General features: G+C 40.7%; 1 protein-coding gene across 2 annotated transcripts in view; it reads left to right on the forward strand.

Moving 5' to 3' along the window:
- LARGE1 (LARGE xylosyl- and glucuronyltransferase 1) overlaps positions 1-25,468 on the forward strand; it is a 280,363-nt gene that overhangs the window by 111,060 nt on the left and 143,835 nt on the right. For both annotated transcript variants that reach the window (XM_021386388.1, XM_021386379.1), the window contains one exon: positions 19,884-20,185. In XM_021386388.1, the coding sequence (XP_021242063.1) occupies positions 19,884-20,185 (302 nt within the window). The remainder of the gene's footprint in view (positions 1-19,883; positions 20,186-25,468) is intronic.

Here is a 25,468-nt window from a genome sequence, read left to right on the forward strand (position 1 = left end):
TCCTCATCCCAACAGCCCCGTGGCTGCTGTTTCATTATACTTTTTTTTTTCTGGTTCTTGTGTTCTCAGTTCTAAATTGGCTTTGTTCCTTTTTCTTTCTCCCTTTTGCTATTTTTTTTTTTATGGAGGAATATATCAAATGTGACCTCACGTTACCGATTTTCATGTTTCTTGGAGCAGCGCTTCACTGCACTCTGCATACTCCATTGCCCTAATAGTTTAAGCTCTTCTTCCAGAACGCACACATAAGATCATCGTTGTGCACTCCTCTGTGTTCAGATTTTCCATGCGTTGAAATAAAGTCAGCAAGATACAGTCGTTGTGCTGTGTTGGCAGCTTTAATTGATATGTTAAGAGTGGTCAGAGAGGGAACAAGGTACAGTCTGCCCTTTTTGTTCAGTGGAATAAGTTGCAGATGTTCATACACCGCTTGCAAAGTTCCACTGCCTCATCAGCCATGGAAATACCATAGGACCTTCCTCTACGTGCAATAATGTTGCAGCTGAACAGATGAAAGCTTCAGATGGAATTTTGTTCTCTAGAAACATTATAAAAGACATGCATATAAAGTTCATACGTCAGTCCCATAGCATCATGTCTGTGACCAGGGTGGATCAATTCCCCAGATGTACAGAAGTCTCTATTTGTCGGTTTTTCTCAGTTTTTTCTTGATCACTGATTTTATAAACCTTCAAAGGCCCTGTAAGGTTTACTCCCCTGAGAAATGCTCAGTACAAGTAAGAAGGGGGGGAAGTTGCATTACCTGGGCAAGCACAACTGTCACCCTTGCCACCATCTTTTTGTTGTACTCTCCTGTGCACAAGGATCAATGTGAGTTCTTTCTGGTTCTTATTTTCTTACCAGCTCATCTTAGTAGCTTTTTTTCTGATCTTCTCTAGCAGTTTCTCAGTAAGAAGTCAAGCACCTTGCACTTCAGAATACAAATCGAAATCGCCTGCTGTGAGCAGGTTTTTGTTCCAGTTGACATCATTTAGCATTACCTCTCCTCATGGGTCATATTCCTGACACCATGTGGGATATCTCTTTGACCAGTATGAGTCAGCTGTCCTGGCTGTGTCCCCTCCCATCTCCTTGTGCACTCCTAACCACTATGGCAGGGCAGCATGTGAAGCTGAAATGTCCTTGGCTCTGTGTTACCAACGTTATTCTCATCCTAAATCCAAAACACAGCACTGTACCAGCTACTAGGAAGAAAATTTATCTCAGCCAAAGCCAGGACACACGGTTGCTCAAATTATGTAACCAAAGATAGATTGACTGAATCCTTTGCCTAGCTGATTTATGAAGTTCTTCTTCATTGTCAGTTACTCCCGCTATTTCTCCTAAGCAACTGCTCATTCCTACTCTTCCCTTCTTGTGTAAGTTTTTGAATGTTGTGGGCCTTTGCTAAAAACAAATATTAAATGACTTGCATTAAAATATTAGCCTATTCTTTATAGTGGTTTGGAAAAGAGCTTGAGAGTTCCTGAGGCACAGGTATCATGGTAGTACAGTCTGACAGGCCATTGTCTCTGCAAGCTGGATCTGTTGTTATTGTGTGCATCTCAGGAGTAAATTTTGTCTAGTTTTGTCCTGTAAACAAAGGCAAACAAAGGTAGAAGTAATTCTGGTATTTTGCAAATTTTCAGTACTTGAAAACCTCACATTCATTCCATGTGGTAGAGTTAGATGTGGTATGGTGTAATACCACTGTATGTACCTAAAGTCCCTCTCCCTCCCAGCACTTCTATCCCCACTGAAGGGAACAAGAGTTTCGTGCATTCTTAGAATTTAATTTGTTCCCTTTCATGCCAGGGATTTGCCGGTAGCAGGAGCACAAACTATATATATCCCTGTGCTCTAACACGGGGCACATTTCTTTCAGCTGTACAACACCAATTCCGAGCATTCCTGCCTGTAACCATATTTTCCTTACCATCCTGCACCACCTACACATACCATAGGATTTTGGAAATACATGTCTTTGTTAGACAGACAATGAATGAACAGCATGCAGAGCACTAATAAATGGTCCTGATTGTTTTTATCCATGACTGCATGACTCTTGCAATAGAAGCTGTGTGGATAATAGTTTTGATAACTAAAAATGATTTGTTTTCACCAAGTTTTCTTAGATCTTTCTCTTTCAATTAGTGTCGTTAGTAGATTAAATAGTTTTAGCTGCTTTGCCATTGATTTTAAAACCTGTAGCTCTGTCTCTCAGTCATGCCCATAGTTCAGTGCCAACTTGTTCACATTTACTTCACCAAAGGAATGCCAAATAGAGAAAGAAAAAAATAAATGTAAAATAAACTCAGAGTTAATAGCACCTCTGTGCTCTATAGTTTACAGGTTTTATGGTTAAAAGTATTTACTGTAATAGTTTTTTGCCATGGTAGGTATGAAACAACCAAGATTAAGAAAAGAAGCAAGCATTCCTGGGGTCACACAGCAGCCAGAAAACCCATCACTCAACAGATACAGGAACATTTGGATAATAACTGTCTCAGACTGCATTTGCTGATTGCGAGTAATAGCCCCTCTAGTATACAGAAACGACTCCCACCTTCTCTAGAATACTATTTCACTGGGAGATGTGCCCACTTAAGCAAGTACTGAATTTTACACACTCTTAGAATATTTGAAAGTGAAGGCTCAGCTGTTACGTTTTAGGCTGAATTTATGGATGAATTTCTATTGAAGTTAGAGAATGCTCACCTATATTAGATGCTTTATGTCTTGAATAATTCTGTCACTTCATCCCCTATTTAATGACTTTCATTCTTCCCTAATTGAGTTTAGGGTAATAACTTTGATAACTCAGACACCATCTGGCATGGGGATATAGATTTCACAAGAAGAAAGCAGCAGAATTACACTTGAAGTTCAGCTATATTTTTTTTCTCTCTTTTAAACAGAAATAATCAAAACCGAGCATTAAAGTAGTGTCATTCCACAGTTTTCAAAGAAACGTGCGCCGTACAAAATCCAATGATACACAAGTACAGAGTGTACCTTAGAATTCCTCCCGTATACTCATTCTGTTAAGTAAAATAATAACATGGTTGTAGCTATGCGATTGAGGCTTGAAATGAGCCTTATTTTCACATCTCTTGTGTGCAGCTGATAAAAGCCAGTCAGTTAGATTAGATATACCTGGGCTGCCTGGCACTGAGAAGGCGAGAATTGACGAAAATTCATTACATAAGCATTTTACACTGGCTAATCCATAGAGCAGGATCAGCATCAGCCTGCTATGAGGGATTACAGTCTGTACAGCCACACACAGAATGAATATAGAATTTTGCAGAAATTTCAGAATGAAGAAGGGAATTGGGGAATGGTGGGCTCTGAAATTAAGGCATTGAGGTTCATCAGGACCTGATTAAGAACCAGATCCAAAGTACCTGAACAAGAGAAGCACAGAAAGGAAAAACAAATCCAAAAGGGAAAAGGGACAGCAGTGAAATAAAATATACAGTAATTGACATCTAACAGATTTGGAGTTTCTTGGCAGAGTTAAACTTTTGCTTTCTGAGCACTATAATGTGATAGAATTAAATTGATACCACTTCACTTTTTTCTGAATGACTTTTTTTTCCTGGGATCTGGGCACGTTTTGAGTGCCCAAATGGAGCATGAGAATACCCTGTTATGTGTACTGGTTTGATAACAACGTGTTTTTCAGTGCAACACTTTGCCTGCATAGCTCTCTGAAGGATAGTTCCAATAAAAAATAAACAAAAAGGTAACAATTCACATGATTGATGCTAAATACATCTGTTTTGTGTATATTTATTTATCTTGCCTAATACTTCTGTCTTGAAGGTGTGAAAATTCTGCTGTGGACTGGCACAGGTCCCCACGTACTCCTTAAAATATCTAACAACAATTACAGTTGTTTTTGTAAATGCTCTTCAGGCTGAACTGATGATTGCACCCTCCCATCACAAGCATGTCACAGGTGCTGCCCCTTCTGTTTACCCACCTCAGGTGATTTGTCAGCTGTTACAGAATATACTCATCATAATAAAGCATAAGTCATTTTAACAGTCTTAATAATTAAAAAAAAAAAAACTATTGCTTGTTCAAAGTGTAAAAATATCATAATTTGTAATATCTGAAATTAGAAGTTTCTAGGAGCTTTGTCCCCTTATTTTTGCATCTTGATATGGATCATGCTTTTTGTTTGTCCTGCAGAGATGAAAATGAGATCTGACTGCAAAGGAAACAAACAAGCAGCGAGCACTGATATTTTCTCATCTAACTATAGGATTCAACTTCCCAATAAATATAAAGTATTGTAAGGCTGTAAATACAGTTTTAAGAACTAGAAATATTGAACATGGACAACAACTTCTTTGCTTACTCTTTTTATATTTTTTTGTACTTCTCAATCTTCAAAGCTGGAAAAAGATTTAATGACTGGCACATAATAGTGTATAGGTCTTCAGGCAAACCTGGAATTTTAGTTTTTTCCATTGATTGGATTCAGTGAGATTATTCAGGAAAAGAAAGAAGAGCATTGTCTAGAGGAATCTACACTAAATATTTATGCTCCCCAATTAAGAAACTAATTTTTTTTTTTCTGTAGAAGGAACTAGTATGAGTTGCTAGTAGGAACTTTCAATACATGTCTGGTGTAGTTATGATTTCTCAAAAGAGAAAAGGCTGTCTCTCAAAACAGTAAATACTACATTCAAATGTCCTGCCAAGGGACAGAATATATATTATATACTGATTGAAATGTGGGTTCTTTCTGAAAGGAACATATACAGTCACAGCTGTTGTAACTCAATTCCTGTAGTATTTTAATGATAGTTAATATCAGAGGAAAGGCACAGATAAAAAAGTAAACCAGATAGTAATGCCACCATAAAGTATTTTTATTCCATTATCTGGCTCAGTTTTGCTTGGGCAGATGGTCATAAGTTAGAAAGGAGAAGACCACGTTTCTTCACGTGATGGAAGGGTATGTATTGTGGCAGCCTGTTCTCAGGGGGAAAGAAGAGTGAAGTGAGCTATGTCCTTTTAGCATTCTCTCCACCTTTCCCACACCGGTTCTTTGCTATTGATTCCTGTGTCTAGATTTATGCAAGTTAATATAGAATATGCGACTACAGGTAATGATTAATGATGATTAAGATCCTTTCCTTCTCCTAGAACAAGATGGAAATAGATGGGTAGGGAAGCTACTTTTTTCTGCATATATCCAAAAACTACATGTACGCCTTTCATGTCTAAACACAATACCTCTGTATTCCCTTTAGCCCAGCACAAAAGGTTGTCATAGACTTCAGTTAGTTCATAGAACATGTCACTGTGGAAAGCCTATGGCTATCCACCCTCATCACAGGTTGCCTAACGAAAGCATCATTAAAAATAACACATGTAGTATTTCATTTGTATTCATTCATTTCATTTATATTTCATTTTGTTTCACTCACTAAGGAGGTCTCCCGTAGTATAGTCTCCTTTTGAGAGAAATTCCTGGAGGTAATGAAACTTAGAAAAGGAGAGGTGTATTCCACAAAAAATAAAAGCAAGAGAGAGTTTACCTGAATGTGTGCGGATCCCAGGAATATTGAGCTCTGCTGCCCTGGTTGCGTGAAGCAACAGTATTTTAGCACAGTAAGCAAGCGTGTCACAGGGGTTTTACTTTCATATCATCCTACACAAGAATAGGCATATTCTTTAAGGTCCTTACATAGAATCCTAAAAATATATTAAGATGTTACTGTGCACTGGAGCAGAAATTTGAACTAGTCTCAAAGGACAAACTTCATCTGTTACAAGACAAAGTCTTAGTAGGCAAAACATCTAAATCTTGCTGCCGGTTGATGATATTTAACAAGTTGGTACTTCTAGCTGCTCAAAAATGAACATTTTTATTTGCTTGCTGCATAGAAGCTCTTCTGGATTGTGATGGGGCTCAGGGGATACGGCCCACATTCTGACCTACTGCAGTACAGCACTGTGTACATTTATGGTACAGAATAAATAAACCACCATGCTGCATGTATATTAGAGCTTTGCTTGTTTTCATTGAAGTCACTGGGTTTTGCCTTTTACTCACTTGAGGTTATATTCTTGATCGGCTCTCTTCACCTTTGTAACAAAACAAGAATATCATAAAGAAGAGTGACTTCCTCATGTTTTTTGGTTGCAAGACTAGGGCTCCGTCTGAAATGAAATCTGTATCTACCTGATATGATATAACTGATATAAGATCAGTTCTGTACATACTTAATTCCATCTTTACAGTAGGAATAAGTCTAATACAGTAAATCTTTTTTTAATATAAAAAATAAATTCATGCAAGAAAGAGGTTCTATGATATATGTCAGTGAACTCTTGTTCTAATTTTTTATTATTGCTATAACTTATTTTAATAGCTATTATTTTAAAATGCTCTCTGTTTCCTTTCTGATGTCATAGCCATTACACATCACCTACTGTCTGCATCATCACTGAGGTGGTTGTTTCTTTTCAAAGTGTGTTAGAAATTTTGCTACATATAGTATATGACAATCTGTTTTGACATTTTTCTTCATGAGGGGGACAGGAGACTAACTCATGAGTTATTTAATCTCTTGTCATAAAGATAAATGTCATAACACCGATCAGCTTTCATGTGTTCTGAATGTGCAGCTATTTGCATTTTTCCTCACTGTTCTTCAGGACTGAAGTGGCTTAAACGACAGGAGCAGCAAATGAAAAGTGCTGAGAATGTGTGGGGAAAATAGAAGATTCTCAGTAGTGAAAGATATTAATAACTTATGCACTGCTACGTCATCAGTGAAATAATACTGCTGTTATTTCATAACATCATATTAAACTAGAAATACAGACTTGCAATATTTCTGTCTGCATGTGTAATCTTCAGATCTACTTAGAAAGAAGAGAGATCATTGCTTTGAAAAGTTGTCCTTTCTATTTGACTTTCTATATATGCTCTTGTATCTGTTGTTGTTTGGCCAGAGCTCTGTCAGATTTGGAGGTTTGTAAGGATCTGGATTCTGTAAAGGGAGAAATTTGTGATGAGGATTTGCATATTTTTTTTTCTTGATCCTTGAGCAATCCTTGATGGTAGGTCAGTATTCAGACAGTCTCCTTTTCCAGTACCCTCAGTCAGAATACCAGTGCATGGTGCTCTGATGGCATCTCAGTGCCAAGGGAGATTAAAGGATATAACATCTTTCTACTAGGTTTCAGTGATGCCAACCAGCCTGAACTAATGCTGCAGCATTCCTGTAGATGTATTGAAAATCAACTTTTGAGATTGCATGTAACAACGCTACCTGTTACCACAGAGCTCTCAGAACGAGTTCAGAGGAGGGCCACCAAGATGATCAGAGGGCTGGTGCATCTCTCCTGTGAAGAAAGGTTGAGGGAACTGGGCTTGTTTAGCTTGGAGAAGAGAAGGCCCCGGAGAGACCTCATTGTGGCCTTCCAGTACTTGAAGGGAGCATAGAAAGAGGAGAGGGAACAATTGTTCACAAGGGTGGATAGCGATAGGACAAGGGGGAATGGTTTTAAGCAGAGACAGGGGAGATTTAGGTTAGATATTAGGAGGAATTTTTTCACTCAGAGGGTGGTGACGCACTGGAGCAGGGTGCGCAGAGTGGATGCCCCATCCCTGGAGGCATTCAAGGCTTGTCTGGACGTAGCTCTGGGCAGTCTGGTCTAGTGGTTGGCAGCCCTGCCCACAGCAGGGGGTTGAGACTAGACGATCTTTGAGGTCCTTTTCAACCCAGGCCATTCTATGATTCTATGACTTCTAGCCATGTGCATAAACTGCTACAGCTAAATCTGAAACTACCACTTAAGAGGCTAAATGCTGGGTTTCGGAGGGTCCGACCACCTGCACTTCCTTACATCTCCTTTTTGCAGCCCACCTCCATTTTAACCAAAGCTGAACTCAGACATCTTTTACTTTCCAGTTCTGTGATACCTGTAATAAAGCATTCAGGTCTGTCAGTAGTAAGCCTGTGGTGGACTCTTAAACCCAAGTGGTAAAGAAGCTACACAGGGTCAGGTAGAATCATAGAATCCTTAGAGTTGGAAGGGACCATTAAAGACCATCTGGTAATGAACAGGGAGACCTACAGCTCGATCGGGGTGCTCAGGCTGTCTCCAGGGATGGGGCATCCACCACCTCTCTGGACAACCTGTTCCAGTGCCTCATCACTCTCAGTGTACAAGACTTTTTCCTTATATCGAAGGTAGTTGTGTTGTGGATTACATTAAAATCTTCCCAATTCTTTCACACATTTTCGTATCCTTAAAGAAAACATGCCTATAAACTCCACTGTTAAGTAGGTCTGGGCATGCCTCATCTGTCAGGTAGTTATGAAAACATGGAGAATTGCACACATAAATGTAATTTACACATTGTATATATATCTCTGGATTCTTAATACAATTTACAGAAGAACACGGCAATGATAGATGTTCAAGAGACATTCAGGAAATGATGTTCTGGAGAAAGCGAGATGAGTGAAAACTAAGGAGAGAACCTTATCATGACGCTTAGTACTCCTTTGGAGGAGGGAGCCACTTTCGCGAGGTCATTGGCCGTATAGAAAGTAACAGGCTGGGTCTGTCTACTGGAGTTTTGCATGTCATAGAATCATTAAGGTTGGAAAGGACCTCTAAAGGACATCATCTAGTCCAGCCATCAGTCCATGCCTGTGACTGTTGTAAACCATGTCTTTTAACATGACTGGTCTCTCTCGGCACAGAGCAGTTGTTAAAACTTCTTTTAAGGATGCAAGGAAACTTAGGTAAATATTTTGACATCTATGCAAAACTCTACCTCATATTATTGTTCTTATTATAGATTTTCCGGTTGAAATGGATGGCTGCATTTTGACTGTTATGCAGGGTTAGCACTGTTTTTTCTTCCAGTTCGTAGACATCAGTATGCGTAAGTGCATTTCTTCTGAATGGTCTGCCTGATGAGGGTAAGGAAGGATATGCAAAGCAGACTCTCGTGCCCAGGTTCCCCAAATCCAAGTGCTGTACAATCAGGAAATGCATTATAGCATCCATTGTTGCTTCAGCGGGGAAAGCGTGCTTTACATATGCAAATACTGCTCAAAAGTTTAACTTAATAATTATCAGCTGGAGTCTACTGCTGAACAGCTGAGGCAAATCATCAGCGTCAGACTCTGAATTAACTACTACCAGGCTTTGATTGAGCGCACTTGTCTCATGCTTGTGGTTACTGTGACAGTTGTAGAAAACTATACGTATTTTTAATCTTTTCTGAGCTTACAGATATTTATTTCTTGTATTCCAAAAAACAGCAGTAAATGCGGAATTTTAAACTTTTTCCCTTCCTTTTCCTTCTATGGTGTTTTAATGAGCAGAAGCCAATGCAGAATAGTTTGTACATCCCACTACTGTGAATGATAGTCACAGTACTACGTACAGCTATGGGGATGCACTTGGGTCTATGCTTTACATTAGAGAGCTGTAATGGATTCTGACTGTAGATTGGATATTCTGCTAAATGAGGGCCTTAGAGGTTACATTTACACCAAGCTCACACCTGAGCATGGAGCAGTCTCTGGGCATAACTGAACAGTTAATGAAAAAAATGATGCGGCTCCCTCATAGGAAATCTTCACATTAACAGATCCCATTGTTGTCCCTCCCACTCCTACTGTACTCCAGGGAGATTCAGCTGGCTACAAATACTTAGCCTACAGATGTCATTCATATGTCTTTTCGTAAGCGTGCTTTGTTATTCACATCACACTCCTACAGTCCCCCACAGATTCTCATCTAATTATTCCCTTCTAGCCCATTCCCATGAATAATCTGTGGCATTCACCCCCATTCAGCCATTTAAGGCAGTTAGTAGTCCATCCTACTACGAATTGGATGGCTCATGTTCCAGGAGGTGTCACAATTTATTTAAATTCATCCAAAATGTAACTCTGAAGATTTATTAATGACTTGCAGAAGATTTCAGCTTCAGGGCACATTCGCCCACTAGACAGTGGTTCATCTTTGCCACCATAGTAGGAGGATTGTTTTGGGGCAGAGGCAGCCAGCTCCTCTGACCATTCAAACTGGGTTGGATGCTTTGCACTGCAGGAGATAAGAAGTGTGACGTGACCCTTTGGGTCAGCTCTAGCTAATGGTTAGCTGAGGGTGATAATGTCTGCAACAGATCTAAGAGGGGTTATTTATTTGTGTCCCCAAGAAACCACTTCTAATTGTGATTTGCTCTGCTATGGCCAGAAGTCATTGCTAACTGATGGCTGGTTATCAGCTCTGTAGAGAAGTGCTTCTTCCAAAAATACTACAGGAGCACCTGTGGAGCCTGGATATGGTGGTCAAGAGCAGAAGAGATATTGACCCCCTTGTCATGGATTCTCTAAGGTATAATTGCAGAGTTTTGTTCTAGGAATTTTCCCTCCTGTGCCTGTTTGGTGTCTGAACATTCAGGTCTTCTGAGTTGTCACACTGGCAAGCTTTTGAAAGAAAGAGAATATCTCTTTGTCTTTGTGGAGAAAAAGCTTCCTTTTCTCCTGTATCCTCCCCTTTCCCAACTGTTAGAGAAGTAGTTTGCCAAAAAATCAACATCTTCACAGGAATGGGGCTTGGAGAAAATAACAATTCATCAAGAGCACAGATGGCTTATTTAGAATCTAATAGGTATTAAAACATTAGTTTCCCCAAGCTTTATTCCTGATATTGATAACATGTTATCTTTGCCAAGTTCCCCTCTTGATAACACGTTATCTTTGTCAAGCCAAGTCCCTGATAAAATCTTATTTTCACTCAGTGCTTACTCTGATAAGACATTATTTTCTTACATCTCTACTCCCAGTGAAAAGTGGAGAAATGTTATTTTTAGTCCTTTTCTTGGAGAAGCATGTATTTTGCCAAGGCATTGCAAAGCGGGGAAAGGAAGAATGAAAATAAGATAGAAAAAAGTGGGGGAAAAAAGTCGTATTCTAGACAAGGAAATGAGTAAGTCACATTAAGACTTATGGGCTTTTAAGTTTTGTAAGAAGTTAACATTCTTAATGTTTCATTTGAAAAAACAAACTATTAAGGGAGCCATATCCATTCTGATAAAAGATGCATAAGGTGTTTAGAGCTTCTCTCCCTCTTTCTTCCTGCATTATGTTGCTATATACTTTTTCCTTTCACAGTCTTTTACTGTTTACCATCCCTATTATCCCTGTTAGAAGTACCAGAATTAAATTCACCCAGCCAACACATAAACAGCTCTCTGCAGCAATGCAACGTGATGCCATCATTGACAATACAATTACTAACTTTCTGAGACACAAACTCGTGCCTTCATTTTTGTGTGCATAGTAAATGCAGCAATGCGGTGAGTGGTTCTTGGGCTTCTGCTTCAGTTAATTAAAGAGTCTGGAAGGTGTGTCATGAACAAGGCAGGGAAGTGTAGAAGGAAATGGGACCACTCTGTAGTTTATGAAGTTGAATCTGCCCTGGAAAATTGTTTCTACCACTGAGTTCATTACGTGATCTTAAAACAAAACTATTACAAGCGAGTGCTAACTGTATTTTTTTTCTATTTTCTGTGGTTACAGCTTGCAGACTCAGGATGTGATTTACAGATATACATATACAATTGCATATACAGGTGATGAGACCTGTTTTGTGAAGAAATGAAGTGCAAAAAAATATGTTTATTTGTTTTTTGGTTCTCAGTTGTGCACCCAGAACTGGTATTTTGCTGTTAAGGACTCCAAACTTCTCTGCCTTGCCTGTAAAGAGGAACTGATAGTATCACATTTTCCTCCAATAAGTTAGAAAAATAAGTGTCTGATCATCTGTGTCACATGCAAGTGTTATAGTGAAGAGCATCATAGGCTAGTGAGGAAATAAGTCCTTTTTTTGTGTGAGGTGTGAGTGGTTGCAAATTTAATGATGAGCTAAAACAGCTGTGAGCACCATCCATTCTGTCCACTCAGTGATGCCAAGGTTCTTTGTAAAAAAAGTGGTGATCACAAAGTTAATGATCCTGTCATCATACACAAGGGAAAGACTGGAGAAGAGGTTATCATTCTCACATTTCCAAACTACTGAGTGTTTGACGTTGCAAACCTGATGTTCTGTGGATATAGTGTATGTACACGATGTGTATAATTTCCAAATACACTGATGGTAGATGCCTGTTTTGTTTGAGGGAGACATTTCTCACTGGGACATTTTCAATGACACAACATTCTACTACTGAAACTTCTCGTCCTGGTGGACAAGAAGCTGGACATGAGCCAGCAGTGTGCACTGGCAGCCCAGAAGGCCAACAGTATCCTGGGCTGCATTAAAAAAGGGGTGGCAGGAGGGAGAGGGTGATTGTCCCCCTCTACTCAGCTCTTGTGAGGCCCCATTTGGAGTACTGTGTCCAGGCCTGGGGCCCCCAGCACAAGAAAGACGCAGAGCTCTTGGAACAAGTTCAGAGGAGGGCCACCGAGATGATCAGAGGGCTGGTGCACCTCTCCTGTGAAGAAAGGTTGAGGGATCTGGGCTTGTTTAGCTTGGAGAAGAGAAGGCTCCAGGGAGACCTCATTGTGGCCTTCCAGTACTTGAAGGGAGTGTATAAGAAGGAGGGGGAATGACTATTTACATGGGTTGATAGTGATAGGACAAGGGGGAATGGTTTTAAGCAGAGACAGGGGAGATTTAGGTTAGATATTAGGAGGAATTTTTTCACTCAGAGGGTGGTGACGTGCTGGAACAGGGTGCCCAGGGAGCTTGTGGATGCTCAGTCCCTGGAGGCATTCAAGGCTTGTCTGGACATGGCTCTGGGCAGTCTGGTCTAGTGGTTGGCAACCCTGCACACAGAGACGATCTTTGAGGCCCTTTTCAACCTAGGCCATTCTATGACTGGTAATGTAGGCTCTGAATTGGCTTGTGTCACAGTAGAATGAAGAAGTTCTAGGTACACAGATATGAAATAAATTGCTTAGACTATATTCCACTATTTGGAAGGTTATTTTGGACCAAGTTTTCTATTTCCAGCTGCAGTGGTTTACAAAAAGATGTAGGAGAAAAAGCTGTCTTGTTGAATGTGAGAGTAGCTATCTTGGGATACCTTAGCAGTTGTGTAGGTATGTAACTTAAAGTACTAAACTGTTAACTAAAAGGACTTCATTTATAGCCACCCCTATAACCAGTATCCGCCAGAGCATTTAGCTGAGCAATGTACATAGAGTACTGGGGTGGCAGATGAGTAAAACTGACCTAGAGCTCCAAAAAAAAACTGTACTTTATCTGCTTACATGGAACTTCTGTGTATTCAGAGTCCTGACTGCAGTCGTCTTTCACAAAATCACCAAGGTTGGAAAAGACCTACAAGATCATCCAGTCCAACCGTCCACTTAATATCAATAGTTCTCACTAAACCATGTCCCTCAACACAGCACTGAAACGTTCCTTGAACACGTCCAGGGTTGGTGACTCCATCACCTCCCTGGCAGCCCATTCCAGCTCCTGACCACTCTTTTGGAAAAGTAGTATTTCCTAATGTACAGCCTGAATCTCCCCTGGTGCAGCTTGAGGCTATTCCCCCTCGTCCTGTCACTAGTTTCATGAGAGGAGAGGCCGACCCCCAGCTCACTACAACCTCCCTTCAAGTGGTTAGAGAGAGCGATTTCTGTCTGAGCCTCTTCTCCAGACTGAACAATCCCAGCTCCCTCAGCCACTCCTCATAAGGCCTGTGCTCCAGACCCCTCACCAGCCTCATTGCCCTTCTCTGGACATGCTCTAGGAACTCAATGTCTTTCTTGCAGTGAGGGGCCCAAAAATTGAACACAGCACTCAAGGTGTGGCCTCACTAGTGCTGAGTACAGGGGGACAATTACTTCCCTGCTCCTGCTAGCAACACTATTTCTGATACAAGCCAGGATGCCATTGGCCTTCTCGGCCACCTGGGCACACTGCTGGCTCATGTTCAGCCGAGCATCGACCAATACCCCCAGGTCCGTTTCCTCTACACAGACTTACAGCCACTCTGCCCCAAGCCTGTAGCATTGCCTGGGATTGTTGTGGCCAAAGTGCAGGACTCGACACTTGGTATTGTTGAACCTCATCCCATTGGCTTCAGCCCAGAGATCCAGCCTGTCCAGCTCTGTAGGGGCCTTCTACGTCCAGGTAAATTGACACTCCCTCCCAACTTGGTGTCGTCTACGAACTTACTGAGGGTGCTCTCAGTGCCCTCATCCAGGTCATCAGTAAAGATATTGAAGAGGACAGGCCCCAGCACCGACCCCTGGGGAACACCACTTGTGACTGGTCACCAGCTGGATTTAACTCCATTCACCACTACTCTCTGGGCCTGGCCCTCCAGCGAGCTCCTTACCCAGCAAAGAGTGTACCTGTCCAAGCCACGGGCTGCCAGCTTCTCCAGGAGAATACTGTGGGAGACAGTGTCGAAGGCTTTGCTGAAGTCAAGGTAGACCACATCAGCAGCCTTTCCCTCATCTGCCAGGTGGATCACTAGATCATAGAAGGAAATCAGGTTGGTCAAGCAGGACATGCCCTTCACGAACTCATGCTGGCTAGGCTTGATGCCCCGGTTGTCCCACACATGCCGTGTGGTCTCCCTCAAGACAGTCTGCTTCATAACATTCTCTGGCACCAAGGTCAGGCTGACAGGCCTGTAGTTCCCCAGATACTCCTTACAACCCTTCTTGTAGATGGGAGTCACATTGGCAAGTCTCTCTCCCTGCCCTTCCCTCCTTAGGTCCATAGAGTTAGTTCTCTGTAGTGCTCTTTATTGCTGTGGATAAAACTTCAAGTAATTTTGCTTATTTATTATTCTGATTTTTTTTCTATAGAATGTTGGCTTTCGATTAAAATTGTTACATTGCTAGCCCTCAAAGGGTGTACTGATAATGCAGATTTTCAAATGTGAACAAATGTGAAAGGGAGGAGTGGTGTTTTCTTGCATGTGTAGTCAGACTGAAACATTATCTGTGAGCAGCATGACTTCCTCTTATCTCAGAAGCAGCCTAGAGCTTGCTGTCATTGGTTAATTCATTGTAAAAATGTTCCATGTTATTAGACAGAGGACAAATAATAGCTAAAACACACAGAAACCTATAGATCTAGTGAGGATACCAAAAGACAAGTCGTCTACACTTAAGACAGCGAAAGAAATGTAAAAAAGTTAAAGCAAAAAAAACCAAAACACTCCACAATGTGCTAAAGATATTTCCTTGTTTTGGTTAGTTCCTAGCTTTCCATATTTGAGCCACTGGAGAAACGTGGGATCCTTGCTTCTGCATTTCTCTTCTCTTCTGAATCAGGGCAATTTTCCTGCACTCTGCAGCTTTCTCCCTTATCCAGCCCTGCAGTTAACCTCAGGCTAAACTGTGCCCTTCCCTCAGGAAGTTTTCTGTGCCTCTGGGTCCTTTTCGGGACTCTCATCTCTCACAGTCTCCAAACTACAAAGCTAGGAACTCGTTGCCAATGCTCATCCTTTAGGCTTTGTCTGTAAGAAAAATGCTCTGCTTCATTCCCTCTCCTTTCAAATAAACTGTGCTGTGTTGCTTTCTATAGGCTTTATTTCTTCCAGTATCTTAAGGTGCTGTACTTATTGGAGGACAGTAAGGTTTAATGACATCTCTTGCCTTAAATGCAGGCAACCTCACATACACAGAAGCATTCAATAATCCACAGAGTTCATAACTTGTCAAGCTTTCTGAACTGTTTTACCTACTGTGATGATAAGTCATTGGCTGCTGTCAACCAAGAAATAATTATATTCAGGTTTGTGTTTTGTCGACAGTGGAATTTTGTAGGTTATTTTTATTTCTTTGGTACGGCTTTATCAGCACAGAAAGTCTGAGGTAGAAGACTTGACACAGGTAGAAAAAAATAAGTTGTCTGAGACTGCCAAGGCCCAAAAATAGAGCAATAACCCCAAATGAAGAATAAAAAATTATAGCTTTATTATTATTTATTGCAGCACTGAAAAGTGCGCTACTTCCTTCAGAGCACAGCAATGTTCCTTGCAGTGTTCCCAGGGTGATCTGTCGTCCCAAAGTCACACAGACCTCGTTATGTGTTATGTTACTTTATTTTGATTTAGATTAGATAAAAAGTGCCTAGACATCAGCTCAGAGCACTCTGCCAGTTACTTAAAACTGTAAAACTCAAGTGCAGTGCAATCAGTTCAACTTTTCTACCTTGCTGCATACTGTCAATCAAGTACTTGCAGTGCCTTATATGTGTTCACTTCTTCAAAAATGAGATGAAGCACGCAGCCCTTCCATTGCCTGGAAAAACGATGGGATGGATCAGGGTAGCAGGCGATGCCATTGATCTGCTAGGCAGTAGCTCCTAGGTGTCCAGTGTGGTAACAGGACTTAAATGGAACAGTACACTGACAACCTCAAGTGTACAAAAATTACAAGCTAGACCTTCCCCAAATCAATATAAGAGCTATGACAAAAATTACTTCATTTCTGAGCTTTAGGACTGAACTCAGTTCACTTTTGATTTTATGCTTCCATTTCAAATTAATCTTTCGATTGTCACAGTATCATTTTGCAGCAGGGAGTTGAGATGTTATGAAAACACCAAATAGATCAAGATACCTGAGAATATTCATCTGCGTTAGCATCAGTGCGTGTCCAGTGTTACAAACCCTGATGAGGTCATCCCAGGAAATGTCTTGGACTTACCACTTTCTAACAAAACCTGGAGAATTTTTATAGCAGAGCATTTTCAAGTATTTCCCTATTTCAGCTAGTAGGTTGTATAGTTCCAAATCTGATTTCCATGCTGCCTTCCAGCGCAAATACATACTACTGAGAAGACAGTATTGGTGTTTACTGGGATTAAAAGTTAAGGCTGCATAAATGGTGAGCTGATCTCTTTAGTTGCTGCAACTTCCAGTGTAAGGCAGTAAGGTGATGTTTTCTTCATTCAGTCTCTCTGTGAGCTGTGTTGTTTCTTCTAAAGACTGTGCAGAAATAGTTCAGCTGCTTTCAAGAATATGGCTACAGTTGGTCCAGTGCACAAAATGAAATCTTTTTGTTAATTTTTAATTTTGGTAAAGCAACATTTATGATCTATAGATTTATGCTCTTTGAGCATCTAAAGAGATACCAAACTGTATCTACAATTTTAAATTCTGATGAATGTTATTCAGAAATTTTCTTTCCATTTATTGCTACTTTCATAAATTGCTAGGTAATTTTTCTGGCAACTATTTGAGAAGGTTGCAGAATCTAAATGACAGGAAGAGATAAATAAGATCTATGTCGTGCTGGATATCCACTCGATACAGAGCTGGGATTGCCAGTGAAGACTTTGGCTAGATTTGCACTGTTATCAATATATGAGGGCTGCTCCAGAAGTAATGCTTCCTATTTTGTGATGTTGGCCAACGACATCAGAGGCAGATGTTCGTGGGATGGCAGTAGAGACTGAACCTTCCCACCAATATCCTGTTACATGTTGTTGCCATGTAACAGATGGCAGCAGAGGGGCAGTCTGACAAAATGACATCAGACACAGAAGTGCATATGAAGCAAAAGTGTGTAATTGAATTCCTTCATGCAGAAAAATGGCACCTATTGATATTCATCAGTGAACATTACTGAACATTTATGGAGACCAAACAGCAGATGTGAGCGCAGTGAGGCAGTGAGTGGTGCGTTTCAGCAGTGGTGACAGCAACAGTGGGTCACCTTCACTGGCGCAGCTTTTTACAAAGACAGCATGGAGGCTCTTGTTCATTGCTGGTGAAAAATGCGTAGCTAATGGTGGTGACTGTGTTGAAAAAATGGTGCTTTGTAGCTCAGAATTTGATATTGTGCTCTTGTATCTGTTGTAGTTTCCATGGAAATAAATAGGAGGCATTACTTTCAGAGCACCCTATGTATATACAATTGTAAATATGTCGAATGGTAACACAGGTGGATTTTTATGTTGCAGTGTAAGAGTGCTGCTTTTATGTGAGTCTGTCTATGGCATGCACTCTTGCTGTCCAGTAACAAGAATAAAATATAGACACATCCAGATGACTTCCTCACATGGGTGTCAGCATCTAAGAAACAAAAGCTGCTGAGCCCCTAGCACAAACCAGTTGCACAGCTAAATTCTCAGTCTTCCCCAAGTGCACTTGGACAGCCCATGCTGGAGTCCCTGCAGCCACAGCTGCACTCCTGTGCCTTCCAGGCTGGATGGGGAGAGCTGACTCAGTATTTCACTGCACTTCTGACTGTAGCATGGCTGTCATGTTGTTACTTCTCTACCATTACACCTGTGATTTTTCAGCCATTTCAAATCTGTTATTTATTACTACCTACTTGCTTGACAGTTCAAGCTCCAAAATACCAATGGCCAAACTTCAGAATCTGTTTTGAGACATTTTGCAAGCTCAGATTTATTAATCAGCTTTGCTAATGGTGAAAATGATAAACCAGAGACTGTTTGTGGGAGGTCTACAAGCAAGTACAAGATATTCTATCCAAATGTTTTATTAAAAACGGAATGGCAATTTTATATGGATTAAAGGATGTGTTTACACCTGCATAACAACAATAGAAATTTGAAATGAAGTTTTCTGTAGCTGTTTTTTTTCCTTAAACTCAGAACTGTTCACCATTCATGTAAGTATGAAGCAATGGAACAGAAGAAGCAATGAGCAGGTCTTTACAGCTTTGAGTCAGAGGATGAGAAATGTTCTTGTAAAGGAGAACTGCTAAACAGCAACTGCATCATTTTGGTTTTCTAAACTGCTCAAGCTGGTGTTTGTTTAATAAAGTGAAAAGGACTCTTTGCAGTGGAGATACTATTAAATAGCAAACATTTTTTTAATGCACACAGGTGGAAAGTTATTTCTGAGTACTTTAGGATAACATGTTTACATAACTACACTGTGAGGGAATATATTGCTAATTATGACAGTGTGGATAACTCACTGTCTTCCTTTATTTCAATTTGATTTTAATTGATCATTTTTCATCTGTAGTTTGAGGGATTTTTACCACCCTCTAAGCATTTCTACTGAAGATATACAGCTTTGTTAAACATTATATGAAAATATGTCTCCTTGCTCTCTTAAAATTTGGTAGCAGTAGTGTACTGGAATGTGATAGTACAATGCCTTGCAACGTTTGTCTTTTGCTGAGGACCTCAGTTTCAGGTTAATTTGACTGTTTTATGCTTTACATCTCGCTCATTAGTAATGCTGTTTTGAGCAAAGAAGATGCCTTTTGAAAGTTAGAAAATGAAGTCTTTCATGTTTCTGGAATATGAGTTCTCATTGAAAGGTGCCAAATTAGACAGGTTTGCTTTTTTCAAATTCCCTTGTCTTCTTCAGCCAAACTGCTTTCCAGAAACTGACCCACGTGTGTAATGAGTGTTTTTATTGTTCTGAACCTCTCCTTTCTCGGCAAGCTGTGTTGCTGAACAAAACCCATCTGCTCCTCACATGTGAATCAGCTGGGGCCACTGTTTGGCATGAAGCGGTATCCAAACTGCTGCAGCTCGGCTGTGGAGGAAATGGGGAATAGGAAAATTATTTTATCTTGAATACACTTCTAAAATGCATTTAACTATATATTAATTGTTTTGGAATTGAATCCTTCTATTCTTGATTGTCTTCCCAGACTAGACGCTGGCAGGCAGCCTTATCCAGAACAAAAGAAACACATGCTTATCTTTTAGGGTGGTTTTAAAACAGGTAGGACCTGTAGCTCATAGAGCTTCAGCATCTGTCCAGGTTTACCATGAGCTCAACCTTTTTCTTCAAGTTCCAAGCCCATTTAAAATGTATTTGAAAGAAATCCCTGCCAAGTAATGGTCGCGTTAAAGAAGGACGCAGCTTACTGTATATTCTGACAGGATTGTTTTGTTTCCTTCTCTTGCAGATGGGAAGCCAGTGTCGCTGTCTCCACTTGAATCCCAGCCCCACAGCCCTCGTTACACGGCCTCCAGTCAGCGGGACCGTGAGAGCCTGGAGGTCCGCATGCGGGAGGTGGAGGAGGAGAACCGCGTGCTCCGCAAGCAGCTCAGCCTGGCACAGGGCCGCAGCCCTTCGCACCACCGCGGCAACCACTCCAAAACCTACTCCATGGAAGAAGGGACGGGCGACAGCGAGAGCCTGCGAGCCGGCATTGTGGCCGGGAACAGCTCTGAGTGTGGGCAGCAGCCAGCGGTGGAAAAATGTGAGGTACGTGAACAAAAGAATCAGAGAACCACCTGGATTGGAAGGGCCACAAAGCCCATCCGCCCTATTATGGGCAGGGTTGCCACCCATTAGATGAGGCTGCCCAGGGCCCCATCCAACCTGGCCTTGAACACCAGATCCTTTAAGTGCATTGCAGATCTGTGTCTCCTTTCCCTCCGCAAACTTCTTAGTCAGAAATCAGCCTCTTAAGGACCAGTAGGCATTTCCTTTCAGATAATTTTTAATATGTATTTTTAAAAACTTTAAAACATTTGATCATTTGAATGCCTTTTGAGTGATTTGATCAGATTTACCTTTTCCATTTTTGTGGCCCTGAATCTGGTGCAAAAATCTAGGCCTTTTCTCAAGCTGACTTCAGTACAACATTGCTGTTGAAGACCCTGAGTATTTCTAAATGAAATGAAAGTGGCAGTGTTGTTTGTTTGTTTGTTTGTTTGTTATTTTTAAGTCTTATTCCTGTGTTTATTCACCTGTTCTGGAATGGCTCAGAGTTTACTGTTAATTAAATTGTGGTTTATGGAACCAATTTATGCCTTTGAGTTGCTTTTCAGAAGCGTATCCAGATGCCGCAGTGGAAGCACCTGCTGTGTGTTAGCTGTGCAGAAGAGGTGCGGTTAGCGGCAGAAGACTGGAGATCTGTTTTTAAGGTTTTATTAGGGGGTTGTTTTGGTTTAGTTTTCTGTATTTTATGCCAGTAATTTTGTGGATGTCACCTGGCTACTTAGTTGTCATATATCTGAATGATAGCAGTTCCAAACCAGAAAGTCTTCCTTTAAAGGCCTTCTGCCAATCCCAATTGGTGAAGACATCAAAAATAATTTTCTCCATTTATTTTTACAAAGAGGGTAATAAAATATCACCTTTTATCTTGCTTTCTGCCACTGGGAAGATAAAAATTGAAACAAAATAAGTGTGAAGGAAAAAGAAGTCCTAATTATCTCTTCAGATAAAGTCTGTTTAATGGGCAAATATTGCTTAAAAGGGAATTATTTCTTCCCAGTTCTGTACATCTTTGTCTGGCCCTGTTTAAAAAAAAAGAAAAAAAAAGGAACTAACATTATTTTAAAGAGAGGGAAAAGGAGGAGTCTGTTTTTCATTTTCCCTCCTCCTGGTAATGAGGGTCTGATTTTCCTCCCTACCAGCATTTTGGCATTTATTTTAATTAAGGGAAGGTTCAGACCATCGATAAACAAACCTCACTTCTCCCTTATTATCATGCCAAGCAGTGATGAGCTGAGTCTCAGCTCTGAGTTGTTCAATGTACCAACCAATTTGGGACACAAAAATAGCAGCTTAACAGAGGAATAGTTTAAGTGGTCTTTCAGATTATAATGTGTTTTGCCAATGAATTTTCTTGCTCAGTGGGGTTTAGCATTGTGCTGGAGGCAACGGTTATATAAAATACAAAACTTCACTTTATTTGCCATCCCCCTATCTCACTGCACACTATTTTGATAACAAAATAGCTTTTTCTTGCTTTTCTTAAGGAATTTGCTCAGTTATTCAGTAAAAGCAATGGAAGTTAAAATTAAACTTCATTATTATCAGATTTGCCAGGGGTCTCATCGTTTATCCTATTACTGTAGATTCTGGTTCCATTTTTGTGTGAGAGTGGTATCTTGACTCCATTCACCCTCTTTTTTCACTGTTTAGGAGGCATAAACTAAAGATATTTAAACCTCTGACTCTGGAATATATTACAGCAAGGGTCAATGATGTTGGTGGAAAGAGACAAGGATCCTGAGAAGGAGACAAAGGCTCTGGGGAAGACAAGGAGAGCTAGGGGTAGATTGTTTATTTCACTGAGGCAGTTCCTTGAGATTTACTGAAGCTAACATTTCAGAATCTAATTTAGAATGGTCTTTAGTGATGATAAAACATTAGAAAATGCAGTTGCAATGAATGAACATTAAATCTCCAATTAAGCATGATCTGTGCGATAATAATTGTGATCTATATTGAACAATTGTGGATTCGTTGTATTCCAGCCACCACTTCCTACTTTCTTCCTTTGCAGAAGATGTTACACAATTCTGATATTATAAAATGAACCAGCATTATATTGCAAGAAAAGGTCAAGGTTCCAACTAAAGACCTTCTCCCTAGAGAGGGCAGATCCCTTTCTCCAGACAATTTTAACACTGTGGAAATATAAGTAAGCGTCATCTTTATACAGACATAGATAAATTAGCAGCCTTGAGAAGATCGTAATGCTGATGGAAGCCAACAAAGTGGTATGATTTTCTTATGATGTTGACCCAGTATCTTTCCAGTTTGTGCCTCCATAAGCTGGGCATTTAGTTTGAATTAAGTGTGCATTTATAAACATTTTTAAGAGAGAGTCTACCGGAAAATATTTAATTAGCAGTGCAGCATCCAGTAGGCTAGCAGAATACTAACATCTGCAGCATTTTTATAGGTATATTTGAATTGTTGTTATTCTCAACGCTGTTGCTCAGTAATGTTGAGCGTACAGGGCTCCAGAGCCGCAAAGAAAAGCCCCACTACCTTAAGCACTGTAAAAACAGAGGAAAGGCAGATGTTACTTGCCTCAAGGAAGCATTTGTACGATATTTACATACTTGTAACATGCTTTTAATACCTCTTAATCACAGTCATAAATTATTTATGAAGGGTTAAACAACTGTAATGGAATGCCTGGCTAGTACTACTGTGAAATTACTGAAGTATGAAATGCTTTACCAAAGACTCAAAACTAATTAGAGTTTATTAAGAGTAGTATTTCACCATTCCAAAACGTTGCCTGAGGAAGAAAAAGAATGACATCTGTTTATCTGGACACCTCATCCTCCTCAGCATGGGATCTAAGGCCCAGTTCTTTGTGTGGTTTTAAATATTTTCTTCCTATTAATATCGCTCCAGAATGGCTTTATATGAAATACTACTTTCCAAAAAATATTTTTTCATGTCTGCAGCAGCTAAACTGTGTCAAGCATGCACCTTGGTGTTATTTAAACTCCCTTTCCTAAAGAAGCTTAACTTCCTTAAATGCCTTTCAGCATGTGGGCTTGAGTGCTACCTAAACTATTTTAAATCAAAAGTAGCTATCTTTGTGTCGCTGATCCCCAGTGTATAGGAAGAACAGCATGGTTAACTTCTGCAATGTTTTAATTACGTATTCATACCTGTGTGTGTAAGTGAATGTGGGGATGGATGCTTTCAAGGAGCTCAGTTTCATCTTGCAGTGGTTTCTGAATATCCAGACTTCAGCTGTATGATCATCACTGATTCCAGACAGTGAGGAGCAAGTGTGGCATGGAGAGCTTTAGTGTGAGATATTTGGAGGGACACGCTGAACCAAGCTGGATGATGCATTTTGGGGAGGCTGGGACACCCATGGCTTATGTGGCTTCACTCCAAAGTGTTCATTGCAGCCTCAGAGGCTGTGTGAATCACAGTGGCCCATTCTGGTGGGATGGGGTACAATCTTATAGCCAACAGCAGAAGGAAAATGAGGAGTTTCAGAGATCTGGGAGACTGCTGATCAATTTCATAATTCAGGAGCAGATGCTTACAGTAGTATACTCAGGAGGATGCAAGGTCTTTGAAGTGCTTCCTTCTTCCAGCTGCTATTGCCCTATCTTGCCAGGGTATGGCTACAGCCAGCTGGTCTCCATCCAGACAAGTGAAGGCAGTTTGCGTTGTTGACCTCATGTTGACTTACCGATTTTCTCACTGATTCTGTTTAACAGTTAAACAGCAAGAGGGAGGAAAGCGAATCAAGAAAAGAGGAGAAACAGTCTTGTAGCATGCTGCAGGCAAAAACTTTGGGAGAAAAAAGGACTGGATTTCTATTCTCTTTTAGAAATATTTTTCTTCCCCATAGCTGATGGCAGGGAGATAAATAGTATCAAACACTGCAGAGAGACTGAGCAAGAGATATATGGATTCCTGTGTCTCTGAATTGTAGAAAGATATTCAGCAGAGCAGCCAGAGCTGTCTTTTCACTGTACCTTGGCTAGATCAACATGCAGGACAGCAGCATCTACTAAAAGATACCAAGGAATGTTTCGTTTAGCTTTGAAACAAGCTGATTTAGGAAAAGGAGTCGTATATGGGCAAATCCCTGATAGAATTAACAGGCTGTGATGGGAGTTGTAGGGTGAAAGAGGAGGCTGTGAGTAGAGTTTATTTGGCCAGTAGATGTAGCTCTCAAGTTGGAGAGTAGAATAGACTCAAGTTGCACCAGGGGAGGTTCAGGCTGAGTATTAGGAACAATTTCTTCTCAGAAGGAGCGGTGCTGTACTGGCACAGGCTGCCCAGGGAGGTGGTGCATTCACTGTCCCTGAAGGTGTTCCAGAACCGTGTGGATGTGGCACCAAGGGACATGGTCACTGGGCATGGTGGGGATGGGCTGGTGATTGGACTAGTTGATCTTAGTAGTCCTTTCCAACCTTAATGATTCTATGATTCTATGATTCAGAGAGAGGCAGAGCATGCAGTGTCAGGAATCTGCACCCCATGGGAACCTATACCCCTAAGCATCATACAAACCACTGCTGTAATAAGTCATTAAATAAAAATAGCCTGTGTTCTTCCCTATTGTCATTACAAGAGAGAAACACAATCAATTTTTGCAAAGTGCTGAGAATGCTCAACTCCCTTTGACATGGACGTGAATTTAAATTGCAAAATATCTCACTGCACTGTTGTCAAAATGTGCTGTGCTGTATTTTCTTTCTCCTACCTCTCTGGATGGTTACCTTATTAATTCCAACCCTCTAAAAACTTCTCATCTTCCCAGCTAGTGACGCATGCTGGGGCAGGAGGCAGCTGCAGTATTCATGTGGGACTGCAAAATGGTACAGCCACTCGGCCATTACTCGATCCAAATTGCTCCCTGGACCAGGTGGTGTTAATGGATGGGACTAGGGACTCTTTAGACATGCCCAGCGCGTGCCACCTCCTGTGTAAATCTGCCTCTGTTACAAGCCAAGCTTTGGGAATGTATGACTATGTGAGAAGGCAAAATTCCTTATTTGTTCTCAACATAGTGGGCTGTCTATGGAAAATGAGAGCTGTGTGTGTATGACAGACCAGCTAACCAACCTTCAAATGCAAGCCAAATGAGGCTTCCCTGCAGTTTCACAGCTGTGTCCCTGATCGCAGCTTTGTGTTGCCAGCATGGTGAACTCTCCTTCATTTCTGTGACCACTAAGAAACAGAAAAATACAGAAGCTGGCTAATTTTAAAACCAGAGAAGAGTAACTTAACAGCATTTTTGAAATTATTACTTGCTACCTT

Source organism: Numida meleagris, chromosome 1 (genome assembly GCF_002078875.1).
Source record: "Numida meleagris isolate 19003 breed g44 Domestic line chromosome 1, NumMel1.0, whole genome shotgun sequence".
NCBI lineage: Eukaryota > Metazoa > Chordata > Aves > Galliformes > Numididae > Numida > Numida meleagris.